General features: G+C 49.8%; 1 protein-coding gene across 4 annotated transcripts in view; it reads right to left on the bottom strand.

Annotated features, from left to right (window-relative positions):
• Positions 1–1,467: 1,467 nt before the first annotated feature.
• Positions 1,468–14,787, bottom strand: part of GRN (granulin precursor) — a 28,080-nt gene continuing 14,760 nt past the window's right edge. For all 4 annotated transcript variants that reach the window (XM_084804313.1, XM_084804315.1, XM_084804314.1 and 1 more), the window contains exons 10-12: positions 12,328–12,555; positions 10,321–10,560; positions 1,468–2,008 (exon numbers count right to left, since the gene is read on the bottom strand). In XM_084804313.1, the coding sequence (XP_084660439.1) occupies positions 1,871–2,008; positions 10,321–10,560; positions 12,328–12,555 (606 nt within the window). In that variant the 3' untranslated portion in view covers positions 1,468–1,870. The remainder of the gene's footprint in view (positions 2,009–10,320; positions 10,561–12,327; positions 12,556–14,787) is intronic.

Below are 14,787 nucleotides of genomic sequence, written 5' to 3'. Positions count from 1 at the left end.
TTTTGTGAATGAAAAAAGTGTGACAGGAGATGCCTTCATCCTGTTCAATAAAAGGGAAGATTAATCTAGTCTAGGATTATGAAAAGGCCACCCAGCTTAATAGCTGATGCTGGACAAATGAGTCATCTTGCAAGATGCATGAAGGCAGGCAGCAGTGGGAGAGGAAATACGTCACCCCATTTTGAAGTGGCGATGTACCAGGAGGGAGGCAGATGAAAATAGGGAGAGATACTGACAGTCCTGTGACTGAAAGACATGTCCACGACACATCTATTTTCTTCCCCCGCTCTTGTTGCTGCCTTCACACTGAAGAGGAACTATAGCAGCACAATTGGAGAAACATAAACAAAACGTATATGAAATATTAGACATGTGACAATAAGGGCAAATGTTATGGCATCTGTCCCTAGTATCCATCTTTTAAGTTTATTTTTCATTAGAATTTACCATGGGGTGGGGAATGGCTAGAAACTAACATTAGCTTGCTGGCTAATGTTAGGCCCACCACCTTTACCCTCAGCAGCATTTTTTTCACTTCTGTACCTTTTTCTGCATTTTATGCAGTCAAATTTTAAACACACCCTTTACGGGATTTTCCCATACTTGCATAAACAACCACTGCATCGTAGTTTGCTATCAAAGCTGCTTTCTGTCCTCCACAAGTGGATGCTCTCAGAATGGCAGAGAAGGAGGGGGCACCAATTGTGCCTACTCTGCAAAGGGGACGTGGAGTGGCACAGGGCAGGCCCCAGAAAAGGGGATAGGAAAAGGCCTTCTCCAGTTTTTCTGGTGTCAAGTTCAGATACAAGAGGAAAGAATGCCAAAACACAGGCTTTCCCAGCCTTACCCCAGCACCAAGCTTGCTTCCTGCAGCAGTGTTAGGCCTCTTATTGAAATGGGGCACCACAAAGGATGGGGTCTTAAAAATACAAGTGAGGGATACCACAGAATCTCGGGGGGGGGGAAGAGGCTTCTGGAGACCCCCTTAGTGAGAAGGACAGGGGAAGTGGTGACTTCAGCAAGATACAGAAGCAAACTACAAGAAAGCCAGAACCACAAGAGCCCCCTCGGGACAGGAGACTCTTCAAGAACTTGAAAGGCTGTCCCAGAGAGGAAGGCCAGGATCTCTTCTTGATCATCCCTGAGCGCAGGACACGGAATAATGGGCTCGAGTTACAGGAAGTCAGATTGCGGCTGAACATCAGGAAAAGCTTCCTGACTGTTAGAGCAATACGACAATGGAACCAATTCCCTCAGGAGGTGGGCAGCTCTCCCATGCTGGAGGCATTCAAGCCGAGGCTGGACAGCCACCAGTCTGACTTGGATTCCTGCACTGAGCAGGGGGCTGGACTTGATGGTTTTATGGGCCCCTTCCAACCCTACTGTTCTATGATTCCATGAGACACCCAGGGTGCGGAGGGCAACCTATGTAGCCAAGAGAGTGGCTAATCCAGGGCCAAGAGTTAATTTTTAATAAGTGCATGGAAGTAAACACCAGTTTTATTATTTATGGTTAAGGAATTGCAGAGGCAAGACATTAAGCCCACAGAATTCTGCCTAGGAGAAGCTGAAGATGGGAACCCTTCCAAATCCCAGGTCATAACCATGATGACATTGGGCACAGCAGTGAACCCCATTGGTTCGGAAGGGCAAGTTATGAGTAACAGGCACAGCAGAATGGACTCATTATCAGGGGTGATGCCTGAAAAAGGAGGAGAGGATGGTTTCTTGCACCCATAGGGTGGACAAGCGGAAGCCCTCGTGGTCAGAACAGCACCTTGGCAGAAGCAGCCCTGTTGAAGAGCTCACGCCAGCCCCAAGCGTGGGGCAAGTCCACCCACAGGCACTTCAGGGCAAACAAACAGGCACTTCAGGGCAGCGGGTGTGCCTGGGCAGAGGGAGGGGAGACAGCGCTGGTGTCCCGGTGCTTCCTGTAGCATTCAAATCCAGAAGGGGAGCAGTAGAAGCCAGCTGGACAGCAGCGGCACCTGTCACGGCAGCAGGATCCCTAAAAAAGCAGGGGCGGGGGGGAGAAAAGAAAAGAGGCACCTTGATGAGGGTTTCAGTAGAAAACAGTACTTAAGACTCCAAAGATCCAGATTTACTGCTTAAGACCGCAAGCCTATGAGCAGCAGGGGCCTGCATTTCAAAGCCCTAGTATCTGTTCAGGCATAACAACTGCATTCCTTTTTTCACATTTCTGTTCTGCCATCGTAACCACCAGTGAACAACAAGATAAAATAATAAAATACCATATTAAAGCAATTAAACACTTTAAAAGAAACAGATTCTGAACTTAATGAACTACAGCTGGTCACTCTTCCTTCAAGAGGAAGGCCTCTTGAAATAACAGTGTCTTCAGAAGGTGCTGAAAGCAGCAAAAGGTTGGCCCCTGTCTGACCTCTGAAGGCAGGGAGTTCCACAGGAAGGGGCCACCACACTGAAGGATCTTTTCCTGGTGAACCAGGGCCAGGGCCAGGCCATGGGTCCATGTGGAACCACCAGGGACGTGCCCTCAGTGCCCGGGGAAGGTTGGTAAGGGAGAACGGGCTCTCTCGGGTATCCTGGTCCCAAGCTGTTTAGGGCTTTGTGAACTAGTGCTAATGCCTTCAACCTGGCCCGGTAGCAAATGGGCAGCCAGTGCAGCTCCCTCAGCAAGGAGCTGCATGCTGAAAAGGGGCAGCTGCCGACAACAGCCGAGCTTCTGTGTTCTGCACTCGCTCTAGCTTCTGGAGCAGCCTCAAGGGCAGCCCCACGTACAGCGCATTGCAGGAAACTAGTCTTGAGGTTACTAGCACGTGTACCACTGCGGTGAAGCTATCCCTGTCCCGGAGAGGCCGCAGCTGGCGAACCAGCTGAAGCTGCTAAAAGGCACTCCGAGCTGCCATGGCCAGTTGGGCCTCCAGCAACAGTGATGGATCCAGGAGCACCCCCAGACTACGGACCTGATCTTTCAGAGGGGGGGTAACCCCACCTGGAACAGGCAACGAGCCTCTCTCCTGGACCAGGAACCACCCACCTACAGGGCTTCCGTCTTCCCAGGATTCAGCTTCAGTTTATTGGCCCTCATCGGCAATCGGCCACTACTGAGTCTAGGACTTGCACAGCCTCTCCTGATCCAGATGTCACAGGGAGATAGAGCTGTGTGTCCTCAGTGTACTGATGGCATTTAGCTCCTGCCAGATATGGGGGCACTTTCCTGGGATATACAGTAAAATTGTTATACAAAACATGAGAGCAACAGTTTAACGCTAGTGTGGTAGTATCCTGGAAATCAACATCAGCTAAGCACCTTGCAACTTCGAATCATAGCCCTTTGCAGGCCAAGTAGCCCACTGAGAATCCCAATTCAGATATAAGATGACAAGCCTGGCAAAGCCATGATTCCAGGCCCATTTTCTCATCTGCCATTAAGACGAGGGGCCTGTTGGAATATTATCCTGAGCTGGCACTGAACAGCTTTCTCGGCCAAAGTTCTCACTGAACAGCAGGTGGACTCCATGTGTGCCACTGCTTTGGGAGTAGATCTAGGGACCCCCAGGGCTCTTGCTAAACATTCATGTTGCTCCAAGTCCAGCATTGCAGTGTTTCACTGCCCATCCAGCAGCCTTGTACAATAGCTGGGGCAACAACTTGGATTTGTCAAGCTCAAGAAGGGGTGCCACTAGCCTGCCACCAAGTCCAGCCACGCTCTGAAAAATGGTGCTGGCCGTTGATGCAGCAACTTTCAGGGGAGTGGTCCAAGACGGGTTGCACCTCACAAAGGTGGGGAAGAATGTGTTTGGCCACAGCATGAAGAACTTCATCAGGAGGGCTTTAAACTGAATCCTACTATCATGAGATCATCATGCCTACGTGACTAAGGTATAACTGAGCATGTGCTGAACCTTTGCTGTGTTATCTTAATATACTTGAAGAGCGCTTAATAGCACTCTTCAAGGACTTGAAAGGTTGTCACAGAGAAGAATCATGCCAGAGTGCATGACACGGAATAACGGGCTCAAGTTACAGGAAGCCAGATTGTGGCTGAACATCAGGAAAAACTTCCTGACTGTCAGAACAATACGACAATGGAAGCAATTACCCAGGGAGGTGGTGGGCTCTCCCACACTGGAGGCATTCAAGACAAGGCTGTCGGGGATGCTCTGACTTGGATTCCTGCACTGAGCAGGGGGTTGGACTCGATGGCCTTGTAGGCCCCTTGCAACCCTACTAATCTATGATTCTAAGAGCCCACAAGAATTCTCTAGGGTTACACCCAGATATTTATAGGGGCTAACTTGCTCCCGTTGCTGGGTGTCTAGCTGCCAGCGATATTTCTGCTTTGTCTTTCCAACCATTGTTTTTGTTTAGAGTATTTGAGTAGTAAGTTCTTTTCCACAGTATGGTCCCAAGGCTCTCAGGATATGAGAAAAGAATGGCGTCATCAGCATAAAGTAAGATGGAAATATCTTCATCTCTCAGGCGAGGGGGAAAAACTCTGGACCTGATCGGGAGGAAGCTGTATCATTAAGATACATGTTGAATAAAAGGGGGGCTAGCAGGCACCCTTGGCATATACCCTCATTAACTGGGATGGCTTCTGAAAGGCCACCCTTAGATGTTACTCTGACATGCAAGCTGGTATTATTATACCGCCCCTGAATTCTTAATAGCCTGCGGCCTATACTAAGGAGGGCCAACTTGTGTCACAAGCAGGACTGAGGTATGGAATCAAACACTGCCCTAAAATCAACAAAAGCCACAAAGAGAGAGTGATAAGGTTGAAGTGTATATTTCTTCTTTAAATAATTTAAGAGGAAGCAGTGGTCGACTGCTGATCTGCCATGGCGGAAGCCTGTTTTCTGAAGATACCCAAGCTTCTAATTTATCCAAGAGGTGCCTCACGCAGATCTTGCTGACCACATCCAAAAGGCTTATTGGCCAATATTTCTTGGCATCAGTTCTAGAACCGTCCTTGTGAATAGGAGCCACTATTGCCATAGGTGCCACTGCTATTCACCATCAGCGAAATTCCCAGTTCTATCGATGAACATAAACAGGGCAGCTAAGGCTGGTATCCACCAGAGAGCACGATCCATCAGGAGGTCAGGTGGAATCCCATTCATCCCAGGTGCCTTTCGCCTTTTAAGCAGTGATACAATCTCTTTACAAGAAACTGGGGGCCAGTCTGGTAAGGCCAGATCATCCACCTATGAGCAGAAGTGCCTCTCCTGCTTCAGTGTAGAAATGGCATTATCAGTACAAGGATCCCCAGTGCATCTTGTAGAGGAAATGATGTGCCAGAATTTGGACCTATCACTGCACACCAGAGACTGTCCCGGCTCAGACCACTGTGTTGAAAGGTGGGCATACTTCTTCCTTGGGACAATGATCAGTGAGGCCCCGTGGCAAGCAACTCTAACGAGAAAAGGAGTCCAAGATGGGTGGGAGCTTTTAAAAAAGGAAATTCTCAAGGCACAATTACAAACATTCCAACAAGAAGAAAAGGTGGAAGACAACAGAAGAAGCCAATGAAGCTTCACAAAAAGCTTAGAGATTACCTGAAAACAAAAAAGGACACATAGAGGAAGTGGAAAGAAGGCCAAGCAACAAAGGAAGAGTACAGGCAGGTAGCGCAGAATTGCACGGATGGCATCAGGAAGGCTAAAGCTGAGAACGAGCTGAGGTTAGCGAGGGATGCGAAAAGCAACAAGGAGGCTTTCTTCAGCTACGTGCATTGTAAAAGACAGAGGGAAGAAAGGGTGGTTCAGCTATTAAATAAGGATGGCAAAATGATAACAGATGACAAAGAAAAGGCAGAGGTGCTCAATTCCTACTTTGGCTCAGTCTTCTCCCAGAAGAGGGTCTATGAGCCCCCTGGCAAAGGCGAAGTACAGGCTGAAGGGGCAGGATTGCAGCTTGAGATCGATAGGCATATGGTCAAGGAACACCTAATGACTTGGAATGAGTTCAAATCTCCAGGGCCAGAGGAAGTGCATCCTAGAGGTATAAAGGAACTGGCAGAAGAACTCTCAGAACTGCTGTCTATTCTCTTTGAGCAATCATGGAGGACAGGTGAAGTGCCAGATGACTGGAGGAGGGAGGAACCTGGGAACTACAGACCAGTCAATCTGATATCAATCCCTGGGAAAATTCTGGAGCAGATGATAAAACAATCCATCTGGAAGCACCTTGAAAACAATGCAGTGATGACTCGAAGCCAACATGGATTTGTCAAAAACAAGTCCTGCCAGACAAATCTGATCTCAGTTTTTGATCAAGTCACCTCCCTTGTAGACCGTGGGAATGCTGTAGACATCATATACCTCAACTTCAGCAAAGCTTTCGACAAAGTGGCCCGTGATATCCTGATGAGCAAACTAGCTCAAAGTGGGCTAGATGAAACAACGATCTGGTGGATCCACAGTTCGCTACAGGATCGGACTCAAAGAGTGCTTATCAATGGGACCTTCTCAAACTGGGGAGAGGTAACGAGTGGGGTACCACAGGGCTCAGTCCTGGGCCCAGTGCTCTTCCACATTTTTATGAATGACTTGGGGGAGGATGTGCAAGGAATGCTGATCAAATTTGCAGATGACACAAAATTGGGCAGGATAGCTAATACTTTGGAAGACAGAAACAACACTCAAAGTGATCTTGATAGGCTGGAGCGCTGGGCAGAAAACAACAGAATGACATTTAATAGGGATAAATGCCAAGTTCTGCACCTAGGAAAAAGAAACCAAATGCACAGTTACAAGTTGGGGATACGTGGCTCAACAACACTACAAGCGAGAAGCATCTTGGAATTGTTGATCACAAGCTGAATATGAGCCAACCATGTGATGTGGCTGCAAAAAAGGCAAATGCTCTTTTGGGCTGCATTAATAGAAGCATAGCTTCCAAATCCCGGAAAGTACTAGTTCCCCTCTACTCAGCACTGGTTAGACCTCACCTAGAGTACTGTGTCCAGTTCTGGGCACCACACCTTAAGAAGGATGCAGACAAACTGGAGAGGGTTCAGAGGAGGGCAACAAAGATTATTAGGGGACTGGAAACAAAGCCCTATGAGGAGAGACAGAAAGAACTGGGCATGTTTAGCCTTGAGAAGACTGAGGGGAGATATGATAGCACTCTTCAAGTCCTTGAAAGGTTGTCACAGACAGGAAGGCCATGATCTCTTCTTGATCATCCCAGAGTGCAGGACATGGAATAATAGGCTCAAGTGACAGGAAACCAGATTGTGGCTGAACATCAGGAAAAACCTCCTGACTGTTAGAGCAATCCGACAATGGAACCAATGAGCTAGGGAGGTGGTGGGCTCTGCACACTGGAGGCATTCAAGACGAGGCTGGACAGCCATCTGTCAGGCATGGTCTGACTTGGATTCCTGCACTGACTCAATGGGCCTTGTAGGCCCCTTCCAACCCTACTATTCTATGATTCTATGATCCCTTTCTTCTCATCCATGTGGGAACAAATGATACAGCCAAGCGGAGCTATGAAGGAATCATGTCAAATTTTGAAGCTTTGGGAAGGAAACTCAAGAACTTTGGGGCCCAGATAGATTTCTCATCCATCCTTCCAGTAGTTAGAAGAGGGACAGAGAGGGAAAGAAAAATACTCCGGGTGAATGATTGGCTTACAAAGGTGGTGCCGACGAGAGAGATTTGGATTCTGGGACCACGGGCTATACTTCCTGGGAGATGGACTGTTGGCAAGGGTCGGGTTGCACCTCACAAAGGCTGGGACGAATGTGTTTGGCCACAGCATGAAGAACTTTATCAGGAGGGTTTTAAACTGAATCCTATGGGGAAGGGAGATCCCTTGATAGACCAGATCTCTCCACACAATTCCCAGTGACAACAGGCAAATTATGGAGCGTCTTTTAAGTGTCTATCATGGAATATTTCTGACTGGCGTAACAAGAAGCTGGATGTCCCATCCCAGAACGACTTTAAACAGTTTGATGTTATTTCTTTTCAGGAAATGTGGCCCCTTGGGGACATTTGTATAAATGACTATAGAACTGAGTTCTTGCAAACCTCCCCAGCAGCAAGGGACGTCGGTAGGGTGGATTGCCATGTTGTGTAGCTATCTTGCTGAGAGCAGAAACCTCTTAACGGTGCCATCTTGACTCAAGCCCCATAAGAATATATAGGTTTTAGAAGTCACATCCATTATATGCGAACACTATTATTTAGAGAAACCACTGTAATAAAAATACCCAAGTGTGGGGCAACGTATGTTGCGTACCTTGTGTGACTCATGCATCTAAGGCAGCCTTCCCCCAGCCAGCATGGCCAGGTTGGGATGATGGGAATTGTGGCCCACATCTGGAGGGCACCAGGTTGGGGAAAGCTGATCTAGGAGCTTATTCAAGAGGTCTGCTTGCTGGAGTAGTGTAATGCCAGAGGGGAATTCTCACAGACTACTGTTTCTGACCAGAAACCCTTTCTCACACAAGTTAAAATGTGGCATCCTTTGAAATCCCTCCTCCAGCATTGCTCTCTACATACAATCTGGCCACTCGTGCGAGCTCCTCTACATATCCACAGTAGTAAGTGGCGTTATGAACTGGCCTACAAAAGTACATCATAATATTTTCTCTTTCTGTTTGTCTTCACTGCATTTCTGTACCAGAGCAACATAGGAAAAATCCTTTTCCCGCATGCCTGACAAGTGGACCTCTGTAAGTGAGGGTGTCTTCAAAAGGAACTTGCCTGATGATCTTAGTAACTGAGGAAGTCTTGCCTGCTGGTGTCTATTGTTTTATGAATGTTTGCTGCCTTGTTATTGTATTGGTTTTTTATTATATGAATTTTAATGCTGTATTTCTAGATGGCCTAGAAATATTTTAAACAAATAATATAAACGGGTCTCTCAAATTGCCAGACTCTAAGCCATTCAGAGCTTTAAAGGTTTAGGGCTTTAAATTCAACACCTTGAATTGAGCCCAGTAAACAATTAGCAATCAATGCAGATCTTTCAGTATTGGGGTGATTTGAGCATGATACGATGGTTAACAGCCTAGCTGCCACGTTTTTCACAAATTGAAGTTTCCAGATGTTCTTCAAGGGTAGCCCCACATACAGCACATTGCAATAGTCTAACTGCGACATAACCAAGGCAGGGATAACTATTGCCCAGTCAGACTTACTCAGGAACAGTCGCAGCTGGAACACTAGACAGAGTTGCGCAAAGGCACTCCTTGCCACCGTTGTCACCTGAAGCAGTGCTGTCCAAGGACAGCAGAGGATCCAGGAGCATACCCAAGCTACAAACCTGATCTTTCAGGGGCAGCACAACCCCATCCAGATGAGGTTGAATCCCAGTCCCCAATCCAGGCTCTCTGCTGTCTTTTCTGGATTTACTCTCAGCTTGTTCACCCTCACCCAGCCCATGATCAAAATCAGGCAACGTTCAAGGGTGTCAACTGCTTCCCTGGAGTTGGGTGAGAAAGAGCAATAGAGCATCATCAGCATATTGATGGCATCTCACTCCAAAGCTCCGGATGACCTCTCCGAGCGCTTTCACGTAGGTGCTGACAGCACAGTGGACAGAACTCTGTGGAACATCACAGGCCAACGGCTGTGGTGCCAGTCTCCCAACACCAACTTCTGGACCCAGCCCGACCCAACAGGGAAGACCAGAACCACAATACAGTGCAGTACAGTTCAACAATACTAACAAAAATGCTTTTGGGGGGATCCACAGGCTGCTGAAACAAAGAAAACTTGGGGTGGGGGAACCAGAATTGGGTTTTGTGCAGAAGGATTGTGGGTTCAGTTCTATTACGAAAAACAATTTCCTGGGCTAGCATGTGTTCAGAGGCACCCTGTTCCTTGATCTCAACACAAGTGCGTGTCTGCTCCCACCTGCCATCCCACTATTTGCAAACCTGGCTTTGGCTGGAACAAGAGATACGAATGCCTGGGGAAAAGTGGAAAAATGGGCGGAAGCAGATTTTTAAAAAAAACCCTGCGAGAGGGGTGGTTCCAGGGACTTTTAGAAAATTTGGGGGGAAAATGTGCCCTAGTTTTTCTGGGTTTTTCCCATCTCTAGTTGGAATGTGGAGTTCTAGTAAAAAAGAATGTAGACCTCACAAGCCTAAAGTATGTCTGCCCTGATGTACCCAACCCTTTCTTTAACCAAATGAAATGCTTTGGTCTTGGGAGGCTGTTAACGCCACCTTCAGATTTCCACCCCCCTTCTGTTACTGCCCAATTTGTAGAAGTTAGTTCTTGCACAAACACTCATCCAGGCTTCAATCTGGTCACTCAGACTGAAATCTTGTCCACTCATCTCCCATTAAAACTCCCCAGCCTGGGCACGAACCTTTTTGTAGGGGCAACAGGCCCGCACCCCCGAGCGCGCCTTGCAGCAGGTCTGGCTGTCAGGGCAGGAGTGCTGGTCAGCACACGAGGCATCCCCGCTGGGGCGGGCAGCACGTGCAGCCATCGGCGGTCGCCCAGCATCACGGAGCCTCGGCCACAGCTGTTTCTCACAGGTCTGGGCCGCTACATTGCAGATGTAGCCAGAGGGACAGCAGTGCTGGTGATCCGCACAGCAGACAGCCTGTAGAAGCCAAGAGACACAAATCGCGGTGCAGGACCTGGTGAACTGACACGCCTAGCCAAAGAGCTGCCAATATGTGAAAAGGCACCATAAAGAAAGTATGTTAAAAATGATACAATGTTTCTTTTGAAACAAACATGCCTTTTTATACTGGTCAGGAACAAAACAATAGTGCAAGACATAAAACCAAACACTTGGGTGAAGTGATCAGCACAGGCATATGAAGATATACCTGATTTCAGGGTGACCTGTTTTGCTTCCAAACTGATCTGGCACATGAACAGAAGGGCAAGAACGTAATGGAGGAGACCTAAATGGCACAACATGTCCATGATCCGTGCCCCTCCACCTTCGTCCCGGGCCTGCTCAGCGAGGGCTGCTGTTGACAGCACCAGGCCCAACAGCCCTGGAGGGCACTGGGTTGGGGAGGACTGTTCCACCCCCTCCAGGGCCCCTGGCCCCTCTGGCATGGGGCGGGAGAGGGGGATTAATGATGCTGCACATGACCAAGGGATCCTTTCCCCTCCCTGGAGTTGCCCATTTTTACCATGGTCCAAGGCTTTGTTGCAGCTTAAAAAGCTCCCCCAAATCAGGGGGCAGGGGAGAGTGACTGGTGTCACTTTCCCCCGAAAATCTCTTTACAATTGGTCTCAAAACATAAACAAACACCCCCCTCCATGTTTTCAGAGGCTGCTCATTCTCAAGGGCAGAGATGACAGGAAAGCCTGAGCTCGACTGCATGGTCTGCTCTTCCTACGCCGGCCCAGGCCCTCACCTCTCCAAGGCGAATGACTGTGGAAAGGCTGCCTCCAGTCAGAAGACGCTGCGCTGGGCTAGGAGGACCACAGATCAGACGAAACCCAGTAACCTGGATTACATCCACTCTCTATGCAGAACACATGAGCAGAGAGGGGTATGGCGGGCACGTGCCAGATTCCTGACTGCCCTTGCTTCCATGTGCTCTTTTCCTGCTCTCAGCCCTGGTGGATGCCACTGTTCCAGCCTGAGCCCCCTGCCCCATCTTCAGTGGACCAGCTAGGGCCAGTGGACCAGTCCAGGGGCACCCCGAACGGCCACCTGAAGAGCGGCAGGCGGCGGGACAGAGCTCACGCCCTGGGTCTCTCTGGCCCAGGACTGCCGACACTGACTGGTGGCAGCAGCAGCTCTCCGGGGCTTCAGGCAGGGTTCTTTCCAGCCCCGCCTGCGGATGCCGAGGGTCGAGCCAGGGGCCTTCGGCAGGCCACGCGCGCTCTGCACCCCGAGCTACGGCCCACCCCTCCACAGCAGAAGCAGACTCCGTCCTATCCCTGTAGTCATCATAGCACTCTGAGTGAATTTAGAATGTCAAACTGCACCTGCTCAGAGCATTTTTTCCTATCAGGATTAGAAAACAGGATTTTATAAAGTCCTTTTGCTCTACCAGGAATGAGAAACAGCTGCGATGTATGGGAGGGTGTGTGCGCGCCTGTGTGAAGAGTGCTAGGTGTGAGCTTCGCAACTGAGGTACTTGACATGGCTGTTTGAAGCGCTCGCATGGAGTGGGGTGGGGGGCGGAATGCAGTCATTCAGTCCGGGGTCCAAGATTACCTAGCTGCACAACCGCCCAACTTCTAATACAGTGGCGTCAAACGAAAGCACGACCAAGTGAAGAGACACGGCCTGTCCCATGTCGAGGAGATACCACACGGCGCCCACATGTTCCCACAGCAGCTTCTGCACCCTGTACTGCGCCTGGCACACCAAGGGTGAGACCAGGGTCGCACTCACATTGGGCAGCTGGCAGCAGCTCCAGTTGCCGGAGACGCTCTTGCAGCAGGTCTGCCCTTCGTCACAACTGGCCGTGTCATTGCAGCGGATGCCACGGCTCTGCGGCGCACGGGCAAGAGGTCTGGGAGCCCAAGGCAGGGATGGTCCTGACTTCAGGCAGATGCCCAAGGACGGGTCACAAGTGTAGCCCCCAGGGCAGCCATGCATGTGGTCTGGGCGACAGATAGCCTGCAGGGGAGATAGCCAGAGAGTCCTGGTACAAAGGAACGGGAAGACTTTGACTGGGCAGGCCCAGAGTTATGGCAGGTTGGTTCCAATTTATGTACTGGAATCCACCCTCCCCTTGGCCGAACAGCCCTCTTGGCTCTCTGGCCCATGTCTCCCCCTTGCCACTCATGTCGCACAGCCCCTTCAAAACCCTGCCAGAAAATGGCACCCTTGCAGTGGATGGTGAGCCTGTTAGCGGACAATTGTCACAGGAGCTTGCAAACAAAGCTAGGTATGAGACACACAGACCCAAGAGTGCACTGGACAACTTAAGATTTCTGTAGCACTCTCATGTGTCTAAAGCATTGTACAGGCACTAACTTAATGTGTCTAAAGCATTGTGCAGGCACTAACTTAAGATTTCTGTAGCACTCTCATGTGTCTAAAGCATTGTACAGGCACTAATTTAATGTGTCTAAAGCATTGTACAGGCACTAACTTAAGATTTCTGTAGCACTCTCATGTGTCTAAAGCATTGTACAGGCACTAACTGTAATTCTTATAAACAGCCCTGAGGTCCCCGCTGTGGTGTCATGGTGTCCATGGGCACCACTGGGCCTGCAGATGCTTCCCTTGGTGCCCACCAAGTTCTCTGGCCCTCCTGATTATGTTTAGATTTTTAATTTAAAGGAGCTGGGAGGCTGGCATGCTACACAGGAAAGTGCCAGCCCCCAGCGTCATTTTTATTTCAAAGGCCCTTTCTTTTTATTGAGAAAATGAAAACGGCAGCTGGCTGAAGCCCAGCGCTGTGTTCAGAAGCATGCTCAGCCATCAAGAAAAAAGGCAGAGGTCGACTGGGGGTGGTAAGGAGCAGGGAACGGGGAGGCTGTGCTGCCTGTGCGCGTGCGCGGCACCTGGGTGTTTTGCCTGTGTTTGTGTGTGTTTCTCTGAGCACCGACCACTAGCCTTCTGTGAAATGGGTATTTTGTTGTGCGGTGGGGGAGGGATATGATTTGGCAGTTGGGACTCAGCCCCCTATTCAGTTTCTTGGCCAAGCTATTTGTCTCGGAACCTCATCCGTTTGCCTACTGTGAAATGGGCGCTGGAGCAGAAAACTGTGGGTGCAAATGAGTGGTTTTTTGTCGTCTTGGTGCTCAGACCCCACCTCTGCCTCCTAGTTAGGTTTATGGGCAAGTTACTTTTTTTTTAGCCTCACCACTTTGTCTTGGGGGAAATGGGCGTTTTGTGGCTCCCACATGCCCCCCCCAGCCAGCCGTTTTGTGAAGGGAAGCCCCCCATGGCAGCCACTTTGTGAGAGCATCTGCACCCCTGTGCAACGCCAGGTGTGCTCACTGGCCCCAGGATGGTGGGGCCCATGGCAGGGGCCACCACTGTCCTCCCCTGGAATCGGGCCGGGCAGTGGGGCCCGCACCCAAAGGGAGCGGCTGGAGGGCAGAGGGGGGTGCCTGTGGGCACTATGATGCCCATGAGCCCCTGCCTTTGCACACGGCAGGGAAGGGGGAGCCACGCAGGCTGGGAATGATGGGAGTTGCAGTCCAACACCTGGAATCCTCACAATGCAGTGCCTGAACATGGCAAATATGTTTCTGAGGATGAGCAGGGACTGGGGCTCAGCAGGGCTGAGACTTTTACTCCTGTGAGGTGGTGATCAGAGAGCACCTCAAGCTTGCACAGCAGGGCTGGGCAACTTGGGTCCACCCAGATGTTTTGGCCTACAACACCACTGGCTACGCTGGCTAGAGTTAATGGGAGTTGTAAGCCAAAACATCCAGAGTGCCACAAACTGCCCACCACAAATGTATGGGGATTTGCCGAGCACACCTGGGGTTGATGGGGAAAGGCTGAGTCACGTGGTACGGACATGGTATTCTCAATGCTTCCCTTTTCAGAAATTAGCCAATGCCTGTTTCGCCATAAGGAGCATGGCAACTAACCACGGAAGAATTATACGGATTTCAGCACTGCACAGAGAGGTTTCCCTGTATTAGAAAAAGTGCATGCATACAAGGTTTTAGCAGCATCATTCTTAGACTACCACAACACAAGGAGTAGGCAACTACAACTCCCATCATCCTTGAAAGCCATCCATGCTGTTTGGAGCTTATGGCAGTTATAGTCCAACAACATCTGGAGGGCACCAGTCTGCCTCCCCATGCCTCCTCATCAAGGCTCTCCCCATTGTTCCTTCACCAGCCTGCTCACCCTGGGAAACAGCAGCGTCCCCAGGCCAGC

This window comes from Heloderma suspectum, chromosome 6, assembly GCF_057233095.1.
Source record: "Heloderma suspectum isolate Gila_16-S chromosome 6, 16-S_ref, whole genome shotgun sequence".
Lineage (NCBI taxonomy): Eukaryota > Metazoa > Chordata > Lepidosauria > Squamata > Helodermatidae > Heloderma > Heloderma suspectum.
Note: the sequence above shows the minus strand (reverse complement) of the source record. Positions and strands in the feature narration are given on the sequence as shown.